The following is a 26,749-nucleotide window of genomic DNA, read 5'->3' on the forward strand; positions in this document are numbered from 1 at the left end:
GTGTCGTACTACCGGGCGTGCCGTCCTTACTTTCCCCTCGCTGCTGCTTGCCCACTGTGTACTGCTGCTGTACTTGACATCCTGTTCTGTTTATTATTTTTAACATTGTAAGCCGGCTGGATCACCGCTACACGTCATGCCCGCCGGAGCGGGACACACCTCTTGGGGGAAAACTTTTCAACCGGGTCTCACTCGCTCTACATTCATTCTTCCCGTTTCGCAAGGCAAAATGCAATGCAGACAAAATCCCCTCGGAGAGGTGTATCACCGTGCGCAAGGGAACATCGTTGATCATCTTTCAGTAGCTGCTTCCGTGTGATTAAACTGTAATTTAGCGTTTAAGATTTAAGTGCCCGACGGGCGACGGGATTGTGCGTTGTGCCGCACCGGCTAAGGGTGTGGTTGTGTGTATCGCTGTGTTTCGGAGTGATTTTCACTCTTCTTTTCATAGCAGAGCCGCCCTGGGTCGCTGGGTAAGCTGGGGTAAAATGTCTGCCATCTAAAGAGCCACTTACAGCCCGCTGCGTGTATATAGAGCGAATAAGATAAAATGAAGACAAAAAACGCTTTAAAAAGTGGATGAAAAACAAGAGGAGGCAACAACAAAAAAACCCCGAGCGAAGGATCAACATTCAGGGCGCGTTCTTGCGTGATAGAATAGCGTGAGGCGTGTTGGAGAGACAAACACAGCCACGCACAAACGCGTTCACATACGTGCGAAAGGCAGCGGAAAAATGGGAATGGGGGCGATTTGTTCCCACGTAGCAAAGGGGCGCAAGAACGAGACACACGTACAAACCAAAAGAAAGAAGGAAAAAACTCCTCAAGTCGTATCCTTTTGCCGTGAAGTGCCTGAGGGCACACGACCGTAACAGCAGCCCCTGCCACAAGCGGTACGGCCATGACGGCGAGGGAGAGGTTTTTATATTATTCCTTACAACAAAATTCAACCTCCCCACTTCACGCTCCCCATTCCGTGCTTCCCCCGTTTTCAGCGCGAGCTTCTTTCCGCCCCATCCATCTCGTTTGCACTTCCCTTAATCTACCCCGAACAAATCACGCCCTACCAATCCCGCCTGCAAGTCGTTTGCAATTTTCTCCCACTTTCCATCCATCCCGGGCGAGCTCGAGGGAAGCGTGGTGGAGATAGAGAAGAGATCGGTGGCCAACGCCCGCATTTGCCGTATCATCTTATACCTTGTGCCCAAAATTTGCTCGCATCTCCTGCTGCCCTCGCACGTATTCGCAGCCCCAAATGTGTTCACGCATTTTGCACGATTCATTTGCATAACAGCGTCCCCAAGAACAACCGAAAGAAGCTCACCTCCTGCTGCTGCTGTTGCTGCCGCCACTACTGTTTCACTTTTTGCGGGCTGCTCATCTACCTCCCCCCCTCTCTCTTTCTCTCCCTTCCATTCCACACGCTAGTACTATCTTGATCCGGTTATACTTTACATACACACTCGCCTAACACCTACACCGCTTCGCACCGTGGGAAAAAAGCGTGTGCCCCGAACGAGCGACCAGGCGTCTCCATCGCTTCGGCGGTCCACGTGCGCGCGCTGCGGGGATCGCACCGCTTCCCGCACCAACCGTACGCACCAAGCTTAGCTAATAAATGTGCAGCGCTAATGAAAAGCAACGGTGTCGCACAGCGGTGTGGTTTTAAAGCCAATGGAAAGCAATGGTTGTCGCGTTACGTTGTCAACGCGGGCAAAACTGGCCGGGCCGGGTAACAGCTGCTCTGACTTTGGCCCACTGTCGCTTCGGACAGGCCGGAAGGGCGTAGCCGTTGTCATGGAAATCTGCTGCCTAACTCTTCGTCCCAGGCATCCTACTCCCTACCTACTCTCGTTTTTCGCTACCTTTTTCGTGCTTCTGCTGCTGCTGTTGTTTTGCTTTGTGTTCGCAATACAAGCGAAACAATGATGGGGACAAAAAGGAGCGGACACAGCAAAAAAAAAAAAAAGGAAACTCCCACCAAAATGTTCACTTCGCACACGAATCATTGTTTATTATTTATTCGCGCTCAAAAGAAAGAAAGCTGAGCCTACCACCACACGGTGCGACGCGGTGTTCGCTCTATTGCTTCATTTTTTCTTGTCCGCTATTATTCGGTTTTTTTTCCTCTCCAATAGATCTCTCTTTCCTTCCTACGACATCTCATTGTGGGTGGCTGCTCGTTTGCATACATTTTTGCTTTTTGTTCTGTGTGTGTGCTATCTTCTTTGCTTTGCCCCACCACCTTCGCTGTCTGCACACCTTCGTCTGGCGCTATCAATTTCGCTCTCGAATGATAATAGACGATTGTTTTCAGCCTGCGTTGCCCTCCTTTCTGGGAGGGAGATTTTGAATAATTACTGCATATATTTTCCCATTCCTTCCATCTTCATGCGAAGCGGTATCCAATTGCAGCCACTTTCCGCAGCTGCTGCGTTCCGAGGTGCCGATCGTAATTGAAACCGGAGCTCGGTGATGGGATGGGTTCGGAGAGAGAGAAAAAAAAACAGAAAAAAAACACGCGGCAAGTCACACGGCAACACGGTACCATTCCCGTGCGAAGCTTCCTGCAGCGAGCTTGATTTGTTATTCTTGCGCGAAGCTTGCGAGCATCATCGACAGGTTTGTCGATGCCGGGACGGGGCGAGACGAGGCTTGCTGTTGATGAGCGTAAATGAAGATGGATTTTGACGCTGCTGTGTGTTTCGTGCGCTTTCGCTTTGATGAATGTTGAACGTTATTGTATCGGTTGGTTAGATTTAATTGGAGCCGCTAGTAATTGAATGCACGAGCGTTTTGATTTATGGAAGTGGAAAACAATCATTCAGCTTACATACAAAAACAGCCAATGGCTTAGTGATGAACTGTTCTTGTATATGGTAAAGCTTTTTCTTGAAGATACAGAGAGGCAGTGCAATAAACGGATCAGACATATATATTTGAGGTCTAGTAAATATGTTGTTGTCTCCAACAGGGTCACAGAAAAGGATATCTATATTTCTATTTGGCTGAACAGGATCATCTGCTTGTATATTCAGCTTCCTAGAAGGTGGGTCATTTTGCTGTTATAATAGAGCAAAGAAATTCACATACCAAACTGTGGTAGTTAAGCACTTTTCTAACATCCTACACTTCAACCAACATTCGTTTTTTACTTGCAACAGCAAAGCGAGATTCCATTTAAAAGCAAGTGAGCAACTACAAGAGAGAACGACAGAAAATATGTATTATTATTACACATTTTACTGTCAAATTGTGCACATGAGGCTAACTTAATTCCTCGCGGTGAGCAGAATTCAAACATGAAGCGCTACAAGCGCTCAAATTGAATTGTTAAACCAGCAATACCGAAAGACATCATTAAACAAAAATGTTTTAATGATTGTTTACATAAGATAAACGCGGCTCGGTAGCCGCCGAACCGTATCGCACCTGCCCCCAAGCATGTGGCTCAATTCGGCGGTACGTACGGTGGCGCATCCTCGAGCGAGAAACGGCGCGCCGTATGATGGCTTCCACCATCTCGCCGAACCGTGTGCGTATCCGTACCGGAATCGTTTAATTGTTTCGGGCACGGGCCGGTTGGTGCCGTGTGGTAACAAACAGCGCCGCCGCCGCCACTGCTGCTGCTGCTGCTGCAATATTTTGCTGCAGCAATATGTTCCGTTTGCTTTGTTGCTCCGTGCTCAGTTGGGCTTCGTGCGAAGTTTTTGGCAAAGAGCAGAGGCAAAGCAAACACACAAATACGGATAAGCGCTAAACGGATTTGCTTCCTATCGAGTCGTGCACATCATGTCGTGCGAGTTTGGGCCTCCCCTAGTAGCCCTACGTCTGAACCGATCGAAGCGGGCAGAATGGCACCAGATTTCTTCTCCGGTACGTGTGGCAACCTTGCCTGGTGGGAAAACACAAAAGGTAAAACCAGAAGAAAAAAAAACTGTTTGAAACACCGAGAGCAGGAACACTTTTCAACCGCACGGGTGTATTTGCGTTATTTTGTTAGGTTTTGCTGTGTTTGCTGCCTCGTGATGGTGGTGTACCCATGTGTGAGCTCCACTACGAGTGACAAGTGATGTTCTATTCTACTTCATTTTTTTTCTTCTCCTGCTGCTTATCTTGTTTCACCGCTTTGAAGCTTTGAAAGGAAGGGGTGTTATCTTCCCCCGGTGTTTGCTCGGCGGGCGAAACGCAACACCCATTTTGCCCGACCCTTCATGAAGCCGCCCTAATGTTTGTCATTTATTTTACTCACAGCTTACCTGCCTGACGGCTAACTCCCCCTGCATACCCCCTTTTGCTCAATCATGTTAAACGTTATGTCAAAATCATGCAACCCCAGATTGGGCGTCTCCATTTGACAGATTGGGAGTTGACGAACTGGAAAGTCTGGCGCTCGTGTACTGGCATCGGCCGAACAAAAAAAAAAAAAAAACACACACACAGACAGTCTACATCTTCATGAATACTTTCCTTGATTACGATGGTGGAGGCTGGTGTGTGCGTGCTATTTTTGAGCAGGAAATCATTTTCAAAACTTCTCCCTTCCCGCCCGTTAAATACCCCCTACTTCCCATCGGCCACCTGTAAGGGATTCGCTTAATACCCACTTTCACTAAATCGTGTGCTCATAATTCACCAGACACACCAGGCCGTTGCGGCCTGCCAACCGTCTTCGGTTCACTTTGCGCAACCAGCAACTTTAAACCATTGCTCAGCGTCGCGGTGTCGCAGGCACGCGCGACCGAAGCAAATCGACCTGGACCCAGCGTACCCCGCGGCGTAAACGTTCAAGCGGCAAAAGTAACCAAAAAACAGCGTAAGGAAACGAAAAAAAAAACACTCACACACACACACACAGATGAATAAACGGTGGACGAAACGAATCGCCAACAAAGGAATTGAATTAAATTTCCACTTATCACCGAGGTCACCGCCGAGTGGATCACCGGGCGCCTCCATTAGCTCCCGGCCGACGGATGGAGCGCGGTAATGCCGAAAGCACCGACCGGGGCCAGAGAAATTTAAATCCCATTCTCAATCTACTCACACACACACACACGAACCGATTCGCATAAACACAAATTGTAGGGTTTGGGGGGGGTGACTTTCGGTGAAATAGAATGGCAAACAGGCAAAGGTTCACCTGTCCGTTTCTTTCATCGTTATTTTTTTTGTTTTGTTTCAAGGGACGGTTGGGCCCGCTGCGTACCCGTGTCGCCCGTGTATGTGTGCGAGCGAGTTAGGACGAGCTCTTATCTGCGGCGCTCTGTCTTCCCTAGGGTGGCTCGAATTTCCTTTCCACCTGCTGGAAGGTGTCCTTATCTTGCAGTTTTCATTTCGTTTTGTGTTGTTGCCGTTATATTGCCGAAGATGATATTTTTATTTTATTTTTTCCATTTCCGTTATTGTCCTTTTACGAGCGAATTGGTCGGTGTTGGCGGTCTCGGCGGATGCGCGTCTTACTCTTTGACAGCGCCTTTCATTTTTTTTTCTTCTTCAATGTGTATGTGTGTCCCTTCCAGCGGGACATGCTGCCACCGCACAGTGGCGTATTGGGTGGTTGTTTCTTTTTTTGGTTCAGTTTTTGTGGTATTTTCCCCTGTAACTATGATAAATAAAAAATGAGAAATATTGTAATGCTTAAAATTCATTATAATTTTCAATAATATTGTGCAGCGTGCTACGCTTTTGTAATTTTCTAACGTTTTGCAGCTGGTGTACTACTTTGCACGATATCTCCTTTTCTTGTTTGGTGCAAAAAACGTTGCATGTAATGTAATTTAATTTAATATAATTTAAACCTTAAAATGATAATTTATATAATGGGCTCAATGAAAAACATACAAGCTCACGTACAAAACAATAAATAAAAATAAATAAATAAACAAACTATTTCCAAAACACTACACCGCGCATCCCACCGTGCGGGCCGTAACGCGTGATCTGCACCACCGTCGGGAGTGGGACAAAAAAGCCTTTTCGACTTTTTACAAAGTCTTCGGCTCAATATTTCTCCCCACCGCCCTCCTCCAGTCGCGGCGTCCACCGCCCAGCGCCACCAGTTTGCCCCGAAGGCATTCAAAGACTTTTCTTCTCCGGCTTGTTTCTTTCTTGCCGTTTCATCATCGCTGAAGCTTACAGCCCGACACACGTTCCCAAGCGTTTCGAAGCGATTGTTTCTTTTTTTGTAAGGTTTTTTTTGTTGCCTTCCCACTGCTGCTGCCGTTATTTTGTTGTGTACATAATGCCTTACCGAAGTAAAAAAGAAGAAAAAGAAAAAGAAGGCACAAAACCAAATTGCAGAGAAAAAAGAAACCAGATGAAACAAGGTACACCGTACCGGGTGGGATTTGTTTAGCTCGCTGTTGTCTTTCTCCACGGTCAGCAAATGAAGGAACTGATCTTACCCGCTGGGGAGGCTGGAGTTCGGATTCCTTTATGCTGGGTTGGAGTTGTTGTTGTTTTTGTTGCCCCCTTACGCCGGAGGGGTGGTTTGGCTGTGCTGAATTTGATGGGAAATCGTAATCATGAACGTATTTTTTCCATAAAGAGAAAGAGAGCGTGTGGGTGCGCTCGAGAAAGAGAGAAGGGAAGCAATTGGTGGAGCGATGGAAGAAGAACAAGTAAAGGACCTTCTGGCGAGAGGTGACAATCGTGTTTTTGGTCCCTCGTCCTGGGCACCGCACCCTCTGCACGGGCAGCATGTGCCACCCAACGCTCGCCGGTCGCTTCAAAGCCGGTGGCCCTACTTAATGAATACAACTGCTCTCAGCTGACTCGGGAATGTTCGGGCAGCATCGCGGCAGCAGCGGCGAGTGGTCGGATGTTGCTGAATGACAAAAGTTGACTGTGGGGAAACTATAATGAAATCAAAGTTTTGCTCTGCCGCGATGTGAGGCTCCATGGGGCTCCCGTAAGGGGCAGAGGACTGAACACCACCCCAACCTCCACATGAAGGTGGTGGTGGTAGTGTTCGGATGGGGGGGGGGAGTCAAAATCAGGGTCGCAAAACCTCCTGGTTCGCGTACAATCTGACCTGGGTTTCGTTGGTAAGTGCTTTGCATGAACAAATTTGACCAGAGCGTAGTACAATGAAACTTTTCATCGCCCCTTGTTTTTCCTCTTTTTTTGTGTGCTGTTGTTGCTATTCGTTTCTCTCGCCACCGCTGTGTGTAATATATTTGCACTTTGGCCTTCCCCGAAAAATGGCGTACAAAACGGTACGAATCTAGGGGTAGGGTGTCGAACGACGGACGGGTCCTTGGGTGAAACGCCCCCCCTCGCTTCGAAAAATGAAAACCTCCAACTAGCCGAACTTCCCAGCAGCAGTCTGTGGGACGGATGGGGGGTTTTTTGGGAACTGAGTTTACATGCATGGCATAACTTTTGCGTGTACACGAATTGAATTTAATGGACTTTACCGTCCGCCTCTGCGATCGTGCGTCAATTTTGTAGGGCGAGTTGTGTGGCCGGGTGTTCGCTTTTTGGCGAATTAAAAGTCGATATTTTCCTATTGTGAGTAGGGTTTTTGAAGCGTACCAGCGTTGGACTTCCATGGGCAGGCACCGGCCATTGTCATAGATGGACGGGTTTGGTCGTGCATGACAAGGTGATTGCGTAGTTGCTATACGTTTTCGAAATTAATTAACACGACAGAATGTGCTTCACATGTGTGTGAGATAGAGAGAGAGAGGGAATGGGTCAGTGGGAGCATGATGGGAAGGGAACGGATGCAGTTGAACTAATTATGGCTCAATTATAGAATTTGATAATTGACAGCGAGTGCGCGTGATTGGGTGTAAGAAAGCTATGACAAGAACGCTGCACGCTGCTGGGCGTGGTAAAGGGCATTTGTGGGGTGAATTGAACGATAGGATAACGTACATAATTAGCTGCTGGTAATACAACATAATTTAATGTAAACTTCCGATTGATCAAACATAGCACGAGAATGTTTATGTTTAATTACGAAAAATGCAATCCGGAGGGGGTATACAAAACGGAGGGAAAAAATTAAACATAATTATTAAAATTGTTCAGCGAGCTCTCTCTCACAACCGGCCTCGTTATGGAGAATCATTTTGTTGGGTTTGTGTTAGTACTGTTTTGCTGAAGTTTCTTCTGCTTCTTCGTTGGCGCAACAAGCCTGTCTGTACCTCTAGTGGGATTGATTATGGGTGACTTATTGAATTTGATTGATTGATTAGTTGAGTCCTATTTACCTTACTCGGGGCATCGATCCTTACCTGCTTGTTAAAGTATAGCTTATCATTAAAATTAAAAATATGTCGTATGATAAATTTATTATTAATACTTTACAGAATAATCATAAAAACCCTTTTGTCGGTTGCTGCTACCACTTCGCGGCCTTGGTCCACTTCTTGACGACGGATGTCTATTCTTGTCTTGCCAGCTTTACTTAGGTGACTGATAGTTCAGTTTAAATAAATTTTCATAGAATTTCCGTAAAATAACGAATTGCTGAAATTATATTTAACACACCAATACAAAAGATACGGCTTTAAAAATTACAACTAACACTCTTTCCAATCTAAAATTAAGTGAGCATCGCCAAAAAAAGCCCCTTCGTAAACCAACACCGTCCTACGCGTTCTTAAGATTTCCATTCCTTTTTTTTCTTATTTTCCTTTACCTCAAGTTTCAATATTCACATTCACAACTCACAGCCACAATGTTCGCTACCGTTTCCCCGAACCATTCATCAAGTGCAGCATTGAAAGCGATGGTTTTTATGCGTTCATCCATAACCGTACCGTACATGTACAGGCGTCCGCTTTCTGAACCGATTTATGCGCGCGCTATTAAATAAAAGCCTAAACTTTGAAGCGTGAAGCGGTTGGAGAAAAAAACTTTCGTCATCAAATTCAGTTTTACCTCAATCTTTTTCGCATGGCGAGTGTTTTTTGTTGCTTGCTCTGCTCGCACTGCTCGGTGCGATCATCATAGCACGACGCACGCAGCAAAAAAAAGGGTTTTTTTCCCCGAGATCCGTCGTAAAGTGAAGGTGGAGGAGAAGTTTGCTGTAATAAAATTTTTATCGGACCGAAGATAAACCATGCTTAGCGGAAGCGGCTACCTACCTCTCGGGATGTACGCAACCTGTACTACGGGCGTTCAGGGTATCACGCATTGTCGTGCCGGCGCCAGAAAGAAAAAACAAAAGCAAAGGAAAGGCAAAGTAAATTGACGATAAATTTTCACACACTGTGGACAATAAAATTTGATAAAATTGCGGAAAGTCACAAATTTCAATCTTAAACTTTGTGCCCATCCAACCGGCGGTGTGTGTTTGTGTGTGTGCGACGGGTTGAGCCCCTTTCGAAGCTTAAAGTACTACCGCGGTTGGCCACAAAACAAGAGTGGGCAGAGGAAGAGGAACGGATGAATAAAAAACAGAACACCAACAAAAACCAACCAACAACACATTAATGGTTCGGTTTGGTACCGATTGGTAGAATAATTAACAGCTGCCAGCAAAAAGCGGCCGGGTGGGAACAGTGCGAAATCGGGCATGAAGTAAGCAGAAGTATATGCATTACCAGCGAGCTACATTGTGCAACTACATGAAACAAGCAAAATAAATGACGCACCCGACACCGGGCAAACATTGAATGTTGCGCTATCGCTGTGTTGCTAATGGGAAATTGGAAAGGGACGAGTACTGACCGGCATGAAATACAATAAATTCAACCGATACGCGTTAACACGAGTGTTGGAGCGTCTGTGAATGTACAGTGTGTTTCAGGTTTGATGAAGAGAAACTTAAAAAAAAAATAATATTTGGAAAGGTAACACAACTCTCGACAGCGCTGTGCAATACATCCTAAACGCCTGAAGGTATGCATCCATATTTTCGATGCTAGCTGTAATTTATTTTTATTTATTTCCGTCGTCGTGACTGTACTTACATATGTTATTATTTAGCTCTCATTTTGGCAATGCAACCATAACACGTCATTGCTTGTTTTGCAACAAATGAATGGCGTTATTATGACTTAAGTAGACAGCATCTACCTAACTGCTAGACTATATGTAATATGTCTACGATAAGTATGCTAGTGTGCTAAATATTTACGCCTAAAGTTATGCAGTCGACTTCAAAGAAGAAGTGAATTATTTTAATAACTCCTTTTTCTTTTATTTTCAAACACACTGTAAACACCCAGTGTATCACATTTGCCGGCGGTTTGATGGTGCGATTGAGGATCCATTCGATGCGCCACTTAACGGCACACTTGTGATGCATAAAAGCAACCAATTGACGATGTTCATCATAAATTCATTAAAATGCCAGCAGACACACGCATGATACTACAAATATATATATACGCACTGTCGAACATACACACACACACGCACAGTTTAAGCGCCACACCGAGCCGGTTGAACTAAGCGATGCGATAAACGTACAGATAAATCAAGGATGAAACAAAACTTCACTGCGTCAAAATGAAGCTTGTTTTTCCTTGTATCGCTTTTTTCTTTCGCTTCTCTCCTCGCACTTTAATGTGTTACGCGTGTGCACGTTTTAACTTCTCCTAACCGGATTTCACATACGACGGCTGGGGGGACGGTCGCCTGCCCGCCATGTTTCGAATGCGAAGCACGACTTTGCGCCCGAAATCAACACCGATTGGAAGCAAAATCGAAGCATAATTCGATATAAGCCTTTGCCCAAGCGTTTTGATCCATCACTCCGTTTCGCAGTCAATATCGTCGGTTCCTCCAGCGGGAAGGTTTGATCGCAACATTTCGTAGCTTGTTTTTTTTCCTTCCTCTTTTTGGGGAATCATTTTGGGGAATGGGCTATCATTCACTGATCAAAAGCGATTTCGTGCTTCGTTTTTTTTCTTCTCTTCTTGTTTTGCTCGTTCCATTTCGTTTCGTGTTATCCGACGCACAGCCGTATGGTACACCAAGCGAGCGATGGCACTTCCACGGAGATGGATTGGTTGGGGTTGGGTTTGGTCGCTTCTGCCGCTTCTCCCTCCCCGCTTATTATCACTCCCTATTATGCCCAGAGCATAGCTGCGTGAAAAGACCGATGGGAAAAACAAAACTATAGCATTATCAGTCACTCTGGTGCCATCGTTAAATGGGCCGCCCTTTTTTTCTCTCTCGTTCCACTCGACCCCCGAGAAGGGAAGGAAGCGACGGTTCGAGCCTTTTATATACCAGTTTCATCGACCGACCAATCTGTGATTTATTTTACGCAACATCAAATCGACCCGACAAATGCAACAACTTCCACTTGTGCTGGACGAGCGCCGCACCATCGATATTGAGCAGGGATTGACAAGCTGTTTTGAGGACGGATTAGATTGTGTGTTTAATAAATTTGATAAAGCACACGGCACGATATGGGATTGAAGTGACGAGCGTTCTGTTTTTCTTTGGAATGATTTTAATTTACGGTAACTTTTGATTCCTGCGAAATGATTCCTCATTTAAATATGAAACATTTTATCAATAAAATATATACATGCATTAATATCAAACGTATAAAAAATTATGAAACTCTTCTTACATTTAAGCAACATTTTATAAAAATTAAAAAAAAAACACAAAATATTAATTACAAAAATGAAGTAGTTATATTTTTGAAACAAGCAAAAAAAAACAATTCAAATAGCTCGCATTCTTTGACATCTGTTTTATTATCGTGCTTTAAGCACATCATGCGTTATGATTGCATAAAATTAGGCGCATTAAAATACTCCAACATCTTAACGGTGTCCTATTGTGCACCACACAGCACGCAGTAAATATTTTATTATAACTCTGTAAAGTTATTATTACTTTATCATACTTCGTGCGCACATCGTTCATCTTACACCTTGTCGTTTGCATAAATTAAGCTGCTGTCAGCTGCCCTGTTTGCTGCCCGTTTCACCGGGCACGAACGGACGCCCTTTGCGTATCACGGTTCATCCGTCCGTTCCAAGATGTTTCAAACCCGTCTTGTAAATAGTGATAAAGCACCTCGCCGAGACATGGGTTAAAAAAGTACGTACAAAAATCCTAAACAAATACTGCCACACTGGCCACCATGCTGATCCCTGCGCTCCATAGGAGCATAGACTTTTGGCACGACTGCTGGGAATAGCAGCACAAACATCCAACAATCAAATCAAAACGAGAAAAAGTGGCGAGCGGATGTTTCCGACTAGACCAGGCCCGAAAACAAAGAACCGAACCACAGAACGGAGGCTGCAAAAGCAACAACCACTTAAGCACAAAATCATCGGCAATTTGTGGGCTGGTAGGTCGTTCTAAGGGGGAGAAAGGAACGGATGGAAAGGAACCGAATAAAACACAATCCGCCGGCCCACTGCTACGAGCGCGGCAAACCCGGGCAGGACATGTGCTGGCGGAAGCCGGCAACAGCAACACCCACCCAACAACAAAAAAAGGCCACTCACCGGATGCTGTTGTTATCATCGGAGCTGGCAGAACATAAACATATAAAATCATCCTAATACTATGCATACACCATGCTGTATGTGTGTAGGTGTGTGTGTGTGTGCGTTTAGAGGGCTTGCCTGTCCGCTAGCTAGAAAAAAAGCAAAGCTTCAGGCCGGTCTGTTTTGGGATACCTAATACACCCAGTGCCCAGTGTGTTCGTTGCGCCGTGCGTATGCTTTCGCGCAAAAGGTATAACGCGAGCCCACATACACGCTTCCGCTCCCACCGCAACACCTAGCCTCACACACACACGCGCACATCTCCATCCATTGAACAAAACTTCGCCGAAAGGTATGCAAATGTTAATATTTTAACACCACCTCCGCCGAATTGCCGGCAGCCGTGTGCGGGTTGGCCGTGTCGTGACGATGTGCGCACACCGGAAGCGGCAGCTGAGGCGCCAACGCACGACACAACGCGGGCATCCATTACAATTATGAACAATTTGCGCGCTTGGCGGCCGGGGATCAGGCAGCCCAAGCGCTTATGGCTCTATTAGCGCAACGAGTCCGGAGTGCAACAAAACGACAGCGAGAGCGAGTGGGAGGGACAGCAAAAAGAAATGGAAAACAAAACAGAAAAATAACATCGTGTTGTTAGGGCAAGATGGGAGTGACTGGTGTGACGGACCCGCAGGGAGCCGGCACGATACGCACAAAATCTGTTTCCACGGGGTGCTGGTGTTGCGGCCGCCGCCATTGCTGCTGCTGCTGCTTTGTAATTCCGTTTGAAGTGAAACCACACATTAGGACGGAAATGGTGAAGCGCGTATTTTGATTTGATTGGCGGTTTTCCGACATCATGCAAATCTCCGCCTCGACACGGGCCGAGGTTTGGGTGGGCGGAAGGGAAACCGGGACGCCTTTCGGTACGTCAATGCTGGGAAGCGATAAATAAGCCCAGCGTTGTACGAGCGAAAGGACGACCGAAACCATGCCCAAGTAACTTCCTTGGGAAGCACAAATATTTTGCCCGGTCTGCCTGCCCAACACCCCCTAGCACCCACTCTGGCCGGGTCGGCGGGTGTGCTGTCAGAAAAGTGTAACCTATAATCCCGCCGCCGAGAGTATCCCTTTTTTCTCCTTTTCTTTCATTGCCCGTTATTGTTGCGTTCCGATGGCTTCCCCGCCACACCACACTGGGAGGGAAAAGTTATTACGAGCCTCTGGCCCAACCATCGTGCCGGCCAACCCGACCACAGTGTTTTTGAGTCCGTTTGATCGTCCACATCGAAATGCGAGCCAGTGGGCAAAAAAAAAAAAACAACAAACAAACGCAAAGATGATGCTGATGGTGCCACATGCAGAATGGAAAAAAGGAGCTAGCTGCTGTCATGCTTGCTCTCCACCCGTGTGATGGTGGTTTGAGGAATGATGCGAAGGAGCCAGTCGGAGTGGTGCCGCACGAGACGTACCAAATCGGGAGACCGAGAATCGAACGCCTCATTTTCCAGCGAACAGGCCACCTTCCTTGCGCTGCTGAGTTGGGCTGAGCTTTTCCCATCTCAGACATCCATTGCATGTACCGTACTCTACCATGCAGGCGAGGCAGAGGAAAATCCCGGTGGGATTTTCAAATCATCGAGAAAATCATCATGAATTTATGAATGGCTGCATGGCAGGACGATGATTCGATTATGATTATATTTTGGCGAGGCCTTTCCAGACGGTTTTTCCCAAGCCGTGTGCCGTTCTGTGTCGGTATGCGTTCTGTGCTGCTTACTGTTCGGGGAAATCGTTGATCGTTTTTTTGTTTGTTTTTTTGTTTGGTAACTTTTCAATTTTTGCAACCATTTCTGGGACAGAAATGGTTTGCGGTTTTTACGGGGGAAAGCGAGGCGAAAATTGGTAAAAAAAAACTCTCCGAAAAACCCCAGGAATATATTGGAAATGGCCTCGGTGGGAAAGTGAAACAATAAGAGAAGCAACAGCCTGGCTGGACGGAATTTCGACACTCTCCACTCTATTTGGCAACTACGGAGAAAAACAAAGCGTCGATCGCAGGAAGGCGGGGAAAAAACAGTGAACGCTGTTTTAAATATTTATGACACCGGTCCGGGGCAGGTTTGGGTGGTGGCGATTAGTCCTACGGGAAATGTTGTATAGTGGCATGCGAAAAAATGGAAAATTTTTGAAAAATAAAACGCCCTGCCACATCCTTTTGCTGTCGCTCGGGAACGGACAGCGGAGGTGTGAAAAATGGGCCACGTTTTGCTGGCACTAAAGTAAGCGCCCGAAAGCAGGAGCAAAGCTCCTGCAAAGTGATAACGATTTGCCTACAAATAGGCGTGTGGGTTGTTCGTTGAAAGTTAATCCTCTTGTTGCAGGATAGCAGCGTAGCGCGAAATTCCCACTAAAGGAAAGGGTTTTGCTAGTGCATTAAAGGATTAATTGGAAAGAAAGTCAACGAAATGTAACCGTAATTTACCGATTCTTTGGAAAGGCTGAGCGGAAAGCACAAAAAATGGCAAAGTGAGATTGATTTCTCCGTCATTTACTCCATCGTGACGTATGCGAGACTTACAAGTAAAAGGTTTATGTTATGCCAAGCGTACTCTGCACGTTTGGTTCTTCAATTTACATGTCTGAATGGGTTTGTTGAAATTTGAATTGCATTCGAATTGAATTGCATTTATAAACTTGACAGAATGGCAGCTGCCATTTGTATTTAACCGGTGATAGGTGATAATTCTCGTTATGTGAAACGAATTTGCTTGCTATTCTTTTTCCATTGAAAAGACATTTTGAATCGAAGAACAAGTTTATCAACATTTAAAAAAACTCTCTCAAAGACTAGTTTGTCTAATAAGCTAAATCCAATATCGAATAGCCTATATTTAGGCGTACATTTTAACAAATCCAGAACGCACCTGAAAGTATGCAATTTATAATCTTCCTTTACTTATCCATACCTCCTTTACAGTCTACAGGCAATGTTTTACTTTTGCAAATACATTCTCATGCTAATGTACGGTTTTGTCTTTATTCGCTCGCACGACCTTTCAACTAGCTCGACCCCTCCAAAACCCGGAAAGTCGAATAAATTTCCTACAATCCTACACATGTTCATCAACAAATGGCCCACCTTGGCTGACCCTGCAGGCTAACGCGTTGAATCCACCCCCCTAGTCGCTAGTGATTTATAGTGTTACGCCCGGGGCAAAGTAAGAGCTTCCGCAAAAGCTAGAAATCCTCCACTGCCGTTGGTGGTGGTGTTGATTTGCGGTAGATTAAATTAAAACTTTTAATTCAATTCCAAACCTACCGCATTCCGCCCGGTATAATGCATAAGTTAAGCGTCTTTAAGTGGCTTGACTTATTGGTAACCGGGAGTGCTTCTGCCCATAAATATGGTGCCAGTGTGTGCTTCCAATTTGCATGTGTGCAGAAAGTCACCCTGACCCTTCGCCCCACCTTTGCATCCCCCAAAAAACGGGGCAGCTTGCTTGCGCTTCTGAAGTAGCGCACAACGTGTGCGTGCGTGTGTCAGTGTCCCGAGGCACTGGGAATGATTTAGAGGAGGGCTTGGGTTTTGGGGCTTTTCTGGGGCTAGATGAAGAAATATGCAAATTCATCGTTCCGTATTTCGCTTGCCGAGCAATTGATTTATCCATCGCCGGGGCGCTTGCTTTCGACAGTGCCATGGCTGAGCGGGACGCATTTATTTCCTTGTCTTTCGATTCCACGGCTCAATCTTCCCTCGGGATGTGGAAGCGTGTAAGTGGATGGGGAGCAGGATCCGAGGGCTGGTGGTGAGCGGAGCGGATGTTGGAAAAGGACAACGGTGCTGCCAGGGCAGCTTATCTTTTAAAAAGTCGAAAGCGTGCGCCTTAGCCAGACGCTCCAGCCGCAGGGCGAAGGCCCAGGCCTGGTGGGATGGTTTTTAATTTCTTCTGTTCGAAAAGCTTTGTGCTTGTATTTCCTGCAGGAATTCAAACAAAGCTCGAGCGCGGGCTAAGGTGCAGAGCGGTGGCAGGTGCATGGGTGGCAGGGGCAAACCGGGTCAAATGGAAACGAATGATTTCGCTTCTTCGAATTGATTATCGATCACTGCTTCACATCGCATTAACGAGGCGCGAACACAGGGTACGGAGCGGTTGGCAGAGCGTTTGGACGAAACCGGGAGAGGCTTATGTGGGTTAAGAATTCGTTTTCCCGAAATTGCCGCGATACTTCTGCCCGGCTCTCCCCTTCTGTCACGCTCCACCTAGGGCCGGAAGTAGCAGCGACAGCTGCCTGGAAGATTAATGGGGAAGTTGAAGCGCCAGCAACAGCAGCAGCATCAGTAAAGGCGGCTTGTGACTGATGTAAGGATATGCTACCAGCAAAGTTTTTTTTGTTTTGTTTTTTGTTATCCCTTCGTGTACTTTTTTTTCTTGTTTGTTGGTCCTTTCTTCGATGTTTTTTTCCTCTCAAGACTTTTTCTTGCACTGGTGGCCTTTTGCCGAGGGTGCTTTGAAGCTGCCGCCCGGGTTAAGCATGTGTTTAATTCCGCAGTGTCACAATGGCGTGTTTGACTCGATGATAAATCTTTCCTGCTTCGGCTGGTTAATATTCTCCCGGGAGGAGATCGTTTTATTGGCCCGTGATTTTCCGGGGCCGGGTCGTTAAAACGCAAGATGTCGACTGGGACGGAAGAGCGGGGCAGGGGCAGCAAGGGTTTTTCTGGTAGGGATCAGGAAATGGGATAATAATTTGCCCTGTTTTTACGGTTGCCTGTGTTTGTGGCACTGCCTCCATATCCGGCCCGGCACCGGGGTGGGGGACCGCACTCCGATAAAGTGCTGCACGAGGCAGAAAAACGGGGCACGTAGGAGCCAGTGCGATAAATATTTAAAACGCTCCGGTCATCGGAGGCTCCGAGATAAAGGCACGCTATTAAAATTATGTCAATCCCTTTTTCGTCTATTATTTTGCCTGCACGCGTTCCAGCAAATTCGGGGTAATGAGTTTCAAGGAGCTTCTGGGCAGGGGTCAGGGGGTATTTTTAAGGCACCGATTAACTTTAATCACATTCCATGTAGTGAAGGGAAGGGATGAGAGGGTTTCTAGAACAAAGTGGCACAGTTTTATCTGCTGTATGTGCAGATCGGGAAACTACTACTATCGCCTCGAGTTTGGCTAAAGTGTGCTGGGAAACGAACTGCTGATGAAACCATAAATTGCTGTCAGTTTAATACTGATGATTGTGTGGAAATGAGCGATTTGTACTTGCGGATTGCATACATTTAGGCTCTGCATCGGCGTAGTACATCTTGTTACAGCTGTATTTTAACCTTTTGGTCACTGTGCTACCGTTGCTCATTGCTTCAAAAACTCTTCCTAATTAAGAAATGACTTCACCCGAAGCTGTTGATATCAACTTCCAATCCTTTCATGCGACTTACGCAAAGTGAAACAAAACTTTCACTGCGACCTTATTGTAAATGAGTCAGCGTACTTCCTCTTCCCAAAAAAAAATCCTTGAGCTTAACAGTTTGCCATCATTCCGTCGCTTACTTCAAAAGCGGGCTTTATTTGTTCTTTTTTTTTTTGTTTGCTGTGTCGTTACGTTCAAAGCGTCGGACATAGTACACTCATAAAACTGACACCGGAAGCAACTGCCGGCCCCGGGCGGGAAGGTTTAGCCGGCGTTCACACGCTGGCGGTGAGAAAAACTTTCGTAAAATTAATTCCATTCAAGGCCAGCCAGTGAACAAAGCGGAAGCTCACTCTATCACACCCAACCATAGCGAGAAGTTAAGGAAACGGTCACAAAACCCAGAACAAAAAAAAAAGAGGAGAGAGGAAAAGTTCGGCCCAGCCACCGCACACCAAAAGTCGTCGAATGAGACAAGTGCGTGCATACTTTCGGGCGGTTAATTTTACTGCCGCGCGTGCGACAGCAACGGGGACACCAGTTTACGACTTTTCGAAGGGTTTTTTTTTTGGTGTGTGTTGTTGCTGTTTTTACCCTCGTTGGAATGCTTCCACCGTGCACAGGGATGCTGGCAGGCCGGCAGGCGCTCCGGTGCCTGTCCAAACCCTCCACGGATTGCATTCCAGAGTGTGTGTGTGTGTGTGTATGGGGTGAAGGGAAGACAGGGCAGTGTGAAAGTTTCACTTGCCAGCGCACAGTGCACATACTTTGCCCATCGCGGGACGAGCGTAGTTTCTCGGGCGGATGGCCAAAATTGCTTCCCCCGAAAAGCTGGTTAGAAGTTGGTCTCGCTGCGCATGTACACTGTGTCACACAGTGCGGGAAGAGTTTAACCTAATTATTCTACACCAGCCCTAGTCCGGACAGAGCGTTACGAGACCGAGACGCCGGTCACAGCACTGCGCTGCGCTTCCCCGCCCTTCCGCGGATGCGGACTAGCGAAACGAACGGGCGAATATCTTTCAACGATCCGGAAAGACCCACCCGCCGGGAGCCCATTTCACCACGGCGAGTGGAGAAAAATTAAAACAAAGCACCAACATTCCACACAACCAATTAAAACAGAAACAACAAACTGGGCTGTACTTCTTCGCTCACTCGCTCGCCCGTCCGCCCTGCGCCCTTCCGCGGACGGATGGACTGATTGATAATTAATGTTTAAACAAAGCGCAAACTTGAGTACTTGAGTGGGGGGAAGGCAGGATGAGGGGCGAGCAGGACGAGGATACCCAAAGATATGGGGTCAGCAAACGTCCTCCAAAACAAAAAAAAAACAAGGGTTTTGGTTGAGGCGAGTTTTTGTGTTTCCAACCATTTCCACTGCACTCATCCTCAATATACGTACTGATCCGGACTGGAGCCAAAAAGTCAAATGCGGATGACAGCCGGGGTCTCCCGACGTTTTTTTTTTTTTGTTCAACCATTCCTCTCTCTCTCGTTGTAGAACATACAAAAGCACACAGACACACACGCACAGACACACACTCAGACTCAATCGAACTCTGACTCATGCAGAACTGGCACTGGAAAACCGTTGTCAACCCTTGTGTCGTGCCGGGACACAGCGCAAAGCACTGCGAATCCACTCCACGAGCGCTACCATCTGGATCATGTATGCATATTTGCTGGCGGATATAGAAGCTTAGCTCATCGTACCACGCCCCCCCCCCCGGCAAGACCCCCTGCCGTGGCCTAGTTTAGTGTGTGTGCAGCATTGTGCATACATAACCCCCAGCGACCCGAGATATAGAGGGGCAAAGAGGCAGGGAGACGTGTCGCCGCTTAAGTACACAAGTACCCGGCAGCCCGTTAAGCATCCCGCTCCGTGCAGCATCACTGTCAATTTGGGAAATCGGTTGCCAAACGGTTTCCGGAGCATGCCCTGCGTTCCCATTTCCCATTCCCGGTTGCGCTGGAAGGTGGTACAAGAAATATCAGTACGCCTCACACTAGCGCACGCCGAGAGTGAAAAGCAAACGAAAAAGCCTATCCTAACCCCCACCGTCTAATAGACCTGCAGTGCAGAAGCACTAACAAAAAACGAAGGTGATTTTCTCACCGCATCAGCTACGCGTCACCGAGCCGCACCGTGGCACCCGGAAAGCGGTCCAAATTGTTAATCAACCGTTACGGAACTGGCGGTACGCGCGTTTGCCTGGACTTGTTGCGAGCGGCGGCCCCGGTTTTTCGTACATCACAGGATGCTAATGGAGTATGTAATGTGCGATGCTCGGGACCGCTTTGGGTCGTTTCGGGACGTTATCATTTAGTTCTCGTTGATTGTTTCGCTTTTTTTTTATTACGATTTTCAACCTTATCGATAACGTGTCTCGCAAAATGGATGCTACGCCAAGCCGCCACCGGCCCGTTTGTGATGACTGTTTGGATAGATGAAATGAGGTTATGAAATATGCAAAGCATCATCATCATGCCCAAGAAGCACCAGGCGAAGCGCCACTGACAGTGAACGCTCCGAGCAGGAAGGGCCAGCCACCGGCTCCACTCCCCCCCCGGTTCTTTTCTTTGCAAACCGGAGGTGGTGGAAGTTGTTCTGGCTCTGATGCTGGCGTGTAGATATTGAATGCCGGATCCTTTTTAGTCCGTAACCCATCACAGGGCGCAGGATACGCATCGGTAAACCATCAACCATTATCCTATTCATGCGCGCGTGCCGCTATGGGTGGGACGTCTTTTGTGCCGTCCCCATCTCAAGGAGTGAAGGTTTGCTGACTTCCGGACCGCAATTGATAAAAAAATGGGTAGTTTATTGTGCGACGAGTGGAATGAAAAGTAGTCGAGAGTAAACATTTAATCCCAGTGGCAGAATGCATCTTTTTAATGATGGAATATCAAAAGCCTGCAACGGTGCGCAAACATGTTGTGTGGTGTGTTTTCTTCCTTCCGCAGTGCATTTTTATACAGAAACATTAATTACTGTTCCCGCCCGAATGGTTCTCGCAGATGGCAGTGTGTCATCACTTTGCGGTCTTTGACATTTACACCCTGGTGCTGCACCAGGCCTGGGCGCTTGTCCGTCTATAAAACGGGCAGCTCCGGGACCGTGCTGGCGTAGTTCTGCGTTGGTGCTCCGTGTGAGCAGATCCGGGATCTGTGGTTCACCCGCTTTTCTGCGGATGGCCACCAGTGATTGATCTAGTGCTGTGACTGTGACTGTCGATCTACAAGCCATGTAGACAGTAACGTTTTGCCACTTCCGGTTTTCTTCCATCTCCAGGGTGCCGATCGATCCGTCCTGGTATGGCTGAATGGTGGTGAGCGGGACAGCAGCAAGCCGAACCCGGCCATCGTCCAGCCCGCGGACCACGGCAATGGTCGTCGGCGCCATCGCCCGCGTCGCCGGTTGGGATAGTGCGGGGAGCAACGGGCCCGCCACCGAAGCATGCTAGTGCCGCATCCGCTTCCGACTACGGTCCAACAACGATCGCGCCGCCAATGAAGGCACTCGGGAGACGCGCGGACGGACGGCAACACGATCGGCAACTGGCTGTAGTCTTCCTGCTACTCACGCTATGGCTTACCGGGGCGGGCAGAATGGTGCCGACGGGCGTGGCCGGCACTGGCCCCGGGCCTGCCACCTCACTCAACAACATCACCTATAGCAACAGCTTGGTCAAGACGAAGTATGGACCACTGCGCGGCATCGTCTTCCGGACGGTGCCGGTGGTCGTCGAGGGCTTCCTGGGTGTACCGTACGCGTCACCTCCAATCGGCAGTCTTAGGTAGGTATGGGCGCTGTCTGGGATGGCTGACGTTTGCTAATCGTGTTGATTTTATTTTTGCTTACGCCACCGTTCCAGGTACATGCCGCCAGTAACGCCGTCTACGTGGAAGGCGCCACGGTTGGTCGATCGGTTTGCGCCCGTCTGCCCGCAGAAACTGCCCAAGCTGGACGGCACCGATGCGGGCGTGCTGGGAGATCTGCCGATCGATCGACTGAAGCAGCTCCGGCGGCTGGTACCGACGCTGGTCAACCAGTCGGAGGACTGTCTGTATCTTAATCTGTACGTGCCACACGCAGGTAAGCGCCACAGTGAATCTCCGACCCACGTTGATGCCATGTGAAGAAGTGCATCCTCGGACCGGCCTCAATTCCGTAGTGCATTGCAGTGTAGAACGGTTACGAGAACGACTGCAAGCATTGTGGGAGTGAAGCCGTCCGCAGGAACCAACAACGTTCGTGCGAGTGTATCGGGCATGCCCCATCAAATGGTACCCTTGCTTTGTCCTAACTTTAACTACGGCCGATGTACTCTCTGTCCATTAAACTGCAACACGTGGCACACAGACGATACAGCACATCGGCCAGATCACCTCAAACCATCAATTGTATATATCCATGGCGAGTCCTACGAGTGGAACTCTGGTAACCATTACGATGGTTCAACGCTTGCAATGAACGGGAATGTTATCGTAGTTACAATAAATTTTAGGCTAGGAGTTTTAGGTAAGTACGACGCCCCGCCTCTCCTTTTCTTAATCCCGTCCCCATCCCTCCCTTTGCTCTCCTTTTCATTGGCCCACGCTATCTTTGCCACATACCCATCGTTACGCCGTGCTCATCGGAAGCGCTCCACTAGATAAATACCCTCATTTGATGTTTTCTTTTCGCAACAACAAAAGGAAAAGTTTCCAATAAAGCTCACAAACTTCCCAGGCAGCAGGTGTGTTGTGTTTATGTGTGTACGTTCTTTTTTGTTTCGAAAAAACTTCATGCTCCCGTGTCCTGTGTCATTGTTGGTATTGTTGCACAGAAACTGTTGACATTTTTATGAAGTTTGTTTGCACGACTTGAGCAATAATGAGGAGCACAGGGCGGAGCACATCTGTTTACCGCTGGCGGGGTTTTGATGATGCCCAAAATGTGTGTGTGTGGGTGTCGTTTGCAGATACTATTTCCCTGAATACAATGTTTCACGATGTGCAGCCAAAGCACGTGGTGTATGGCAGCAAAAAGAAAGCGAATCATTCACATTGTGGCTTTCGTCGAAACGAGCTGAGGGAGTGAGTGAATGAACTTCATGGCCGGAAAAACTTTGGTTGTATAGGGTCGTGTAGCGTTTAGCTTAAGTGGAGAGATGATTGCAAGGGCAATGCTTAACTTTTGACGAGAACGCGCACACCAAACAGAAAGACAAATAAAACACTGACCGGGCTGGATAGATGGACACAGTCTCGTGTGACGACTCAATTTCGACTCGATGCGACAAGGAAAATAGTACTTAATTTCATTGATTGATCTACGTAAACAACCATGGTCAATAGTGTAGAATACATCATTGGTGATCTTGTTTAGCGCCTGAAGGTATACATGAGAGTTACTAAGTATGCTTTTGTAATTAGTTTTATAGTAATAATAATAACTTCTGATTGAAAATGATTCTTTTTCTTCTTCTTTGGCTCAACAACCGATGTCGGTCAAGGCCTGCCTGTACCCACTGGTGGGCTTGGCTTTCAGTGACTAATTGATTCCCCCCATAGCAGGATAGTCAGTCCTACGTATGGCGGCGCGGTCTATTTGGGGATTGAGCCCATGACGGGCATGTTGTTAAGTCGTACGAGTTGACGACTGTACTACGAGACCGGCTAATTGATTGAAAATGATACATTATTAAAAATTAATAAACTGTACATGCGCTCCACTTACGCGGCCCGCGCGTGTTTGCTTATACCACAATATAAGTACACTAATTGCATACTTCTAGGCGCTCTACAAGACCGGACAAGTGGACACTCTTTATTTACACCGCGTTCAATTGTAGGCAAATTACATCTTGCTCCTTTGACAATCTTTTTAAATACAACTAACTGATATTTAAGTTAGGTCCTTCAAATGATTATAAACAATCATATTTACTACAAATTATACGCGATTAGTGGCGGCAAAGGACGCTATATTGAAGATAAAAGATGTTCAGATTCAACTCATAATTTATAAAGTTTTACAAAATAACTGAGTAGGATTGTATTAGTGTCACAGTAAAACAAGTAAGAATTCATTATGCAAATCGTTACAGTCATTTTTTCCATTACAAAGCATCATGAGCGGTGTCGTTTTTACCACCGTTCCCGATCCTGTCTCACGGCACAGAGTCAATTAAAAGCTGGAACTGACTTTCGAACGAACTAACTTTTCTCCAATTAAGAAAACCACAGAAAATTAAAAAAAGCATACAACGCACAAACACGGAAACTTGCCGCTGACTGACAATCCAAACTTTAAGCGACTATTTCCGCGATGAAAAGTTGTACGCGAAGCGAACGGACAAGTAAACAATCCGAAAGCGGTATCCTTTCAGTCGGGGGTTTTTATTTACTTGATATGATTGCATCGAGTTCAAATTCGAAGCAAGGAGCGTCGTTTGCCATTCGCAAGAAAACGCAACGGACGCAACGTCCATTTCGTGGAATGAAATCTTGCAAATTAGCAAGATCATTATCTTGTGGGGGTGTTTCGTTGCTTTTTCGCTGCTTTTTTTTTGTTCTTTTTCCCTCCAAAGTTCATAGTTTGTGCTTCAGTTTCCCCGACCGAAAGCGGTAGTACGCTTTGGTCCGGTCGTTGGGAAACAATATTCTTCGCATCAAATGGACGGTGCAATTGGAAATGGAAGAGAACTCAAATAAAGCGCTAAAGCGACACCGTTACCCGAGCGACTAGCCAAACCAGAGCGGAGATGATGAGCACGGTGGAGCACGATTGCGTAGGCTAAGCGACCCAGTCTGTCAAGGGAGCGGCGTTTTTCCTTTCCGACTTTCAACCAATATTGTCCGTCGTTTGGTTCGTTTTGCTAGGTTTTTTGAAAACTGGTGCTAAGGGAAGTGCTCAGGGCAACTTCGGACTGATGGATCTCGTGGCCGGGCTGCACTGGTTGCGCGAGAATCTGGTCGCCTTCGGGGGCGACCCGGCAAAGATTACGCTGATGGGGCACGGGACCGGTGCGGCTCTCGCCAACATCCTCGCCGTCTCGCCGGTGGCTGGAGGTAAGTTTTTTTATCGCTGTTGTCCCTTCCAGTGTGTTCTCCCGGACGGTTCCTTCAAGCTGCTGGCTTTCTCGTTCTCTCTCAGATCTGATTCACCGCGTGGTGCTGCTGAGCGGGTCCGCCCTTTCACCGTGGGCCATCCAGCGGGATCCGCTGTCCGTGAAGCGCAAAGTTGCCCAACAGACCTCATGCACGGGCGACGTAGTGAACGAAGATTTGGCCCCCTGTTTGCGGACCAAATCACTTGCGGAGCTTATGAATATATCGTTGAGTAGTCCTAGGTAAGTTTACTTTGTTTTTTTTTCTTCTAATTCTTCTGTCCAGCTCCGCTCCTGCTTCATTGTACCGCTCGCCCGTTCCGTGTTTGTTTTTTCCGATGTGAAAGTCACTTTTATTGCCAGCTCCCACTGAAGGAGGTTTCCTGATCCGCCTTTCCTCGATGGTAGAGGGAAAAGGATAAAGGCTCACCCGGGCAACCGACCTGGTCGTCCATTAATTTTACATCATAAATGTTTCATGCTGTCCTCGGAGTGTTTATGCTTTTAATGAGGGGTTTTACCACGGTCACCACGTTTCTCGGTCGCTCGGACCTTTCTCGGCGTAGTGTTTGCGTACGATTTGGCCTTTTGTGTGTGTATGAGTGTTTGTAGCCAAACCAAAAGTTATGAGCCAATGGGCTAATTGTTACTTTATGGGATTTTAAAAGTGTTTTACGGTTACAGTAATGTTGTTTGATTATTACTATGTTTTGAACAGCCCCGAAACTCCAAATTGGAATTAATGGACTGTATACAAACACGATAAAGAGTTTAATCGATGAATTACTTGAAGTGCGGGTAATAATGCTGTTTCAGGGATAGTAGATTGCCGATTGAGGTATTTTTAGGTAATTGCATACATTTAGGCGCATAACGAATACTAATGCTTACTATTGCTCAAGAATTACTGCGCAAAACTCTATTTGTTCAATGTTTTTAGTTTTTTTTCTAATAAATTACCATTTTATTCAAAAATTGCTTCGCACGAAAGAAAATATTAGTCTATATTATTTGCATCGTTAAACTGGTACATAATGTCCAATGCACTAAAACATAAATAACGAATATAAAATGAAATCTCAAATAGTAATATTATAGCAATATGAGTAGCTATCGGACAGATTAATGGACATGCAAACTGGAATACTCATAATGAATGTTACTGTCAACTAGCGATGAAATAATAAAATATTTGAAAAAAAGCAAGAGAAGCAATTAAAAATAATTAAGCTCTCAATAACAGATTCAATTTTTGTTATCGATTTTAATGCACCTTAATTGCAATGCGGTGCTGTCACTAAAACTAGCGTACAAAATAATCACCTCCCATCTTCACGGAACTATGTCAAGCGATGGGTAATGCATCTGCATCGTGCGCTTGTTAAAATTATCTTATCATTTTAATAGCATAGTTAACATACGCCTATTGAAAATAGTGTGACCTCGTTGGCCCCTTAGCTGCAGCGAGACGCCCGAATGTTTGCTAACCGCTTCCCAGAACGCTCAATATTTGCCGTATGAAAAGTTAATTCACTCGTTCGGCTTGCTCGTACCGATTACCTTCCCGTACCTATCATTAGTATGTATTATGCGTCTGCAGCTGCCTACGTTTCAATTATTTCTAGCAAGGGGTTTTTGTGGAATCCTTTCACCCTACACCGATTACAATGTACATGGAGCGAATTTGTTGAATGTTTTAATTTAATTGCTACTCACTCTCATTTGCATGTCGGTAGGCACGAGCTTTGTTAATTGAATGCAATATATACTTGAAACGTGATTAAAACTGTTTCACAAATCTGTACCAA

General features: G+C 46.7%; 1 protein-coding gene across 2 annotated transcripts in view; it reads left to right on the forward strand.

Moving 5' to 3' along the window:
• Positions 1-26,749, forward strand: part of LOC120895598 (neuroligin-3) — a 42,017-nt gene that overhangs the window by 7,457 nt on the left and 7,811 nt on the right. The window contains exons 2-6 of one of the 2 annotated variants that reach the window (XM_040299102.1): positions 21,140-21,644; positions 21,723-21,943; positions 22,211-22,369; positions 24,715-24,903; positions 24,989-25,184. In XM_040299102.1, coding sequence (XP_040155036.1) covers positions 21,358-21,644; positions 21,723-21,943; positions 22,211-22,369; positions 24,715-24,903; positions 24,989-25,184 — 1,052 coding nt within the window. In that variant the 5' untranslated portion in view covers positions 21,140-21,357. Of the gene's footprint in view, positions 1-20,941; positions 21,645-21,722; positions 21,944-22,210; positions 22,370-24,714; positions 24,904-24,988; positions 25,185-26,749 lie in introns of those variants that run through there. The other variant, XM_040299103.1, reaches the window with a different exon arrangement.

The sequence above is a fragment of the Anopheles arabiensis genome, chromosome 2 (assembly GCF_016920715.1).
Source record: "Anopheles arabiensis isolate DONGOLA chromosome 2, AaraD3, whole genome shotgun sequence".
Classification (NCBI taxonomy): Eukaryota; Metazoa; Arthropoda; class Insecta; order Diptera; family Culicidae; genus Anopheles; species Anopheles arabiensis.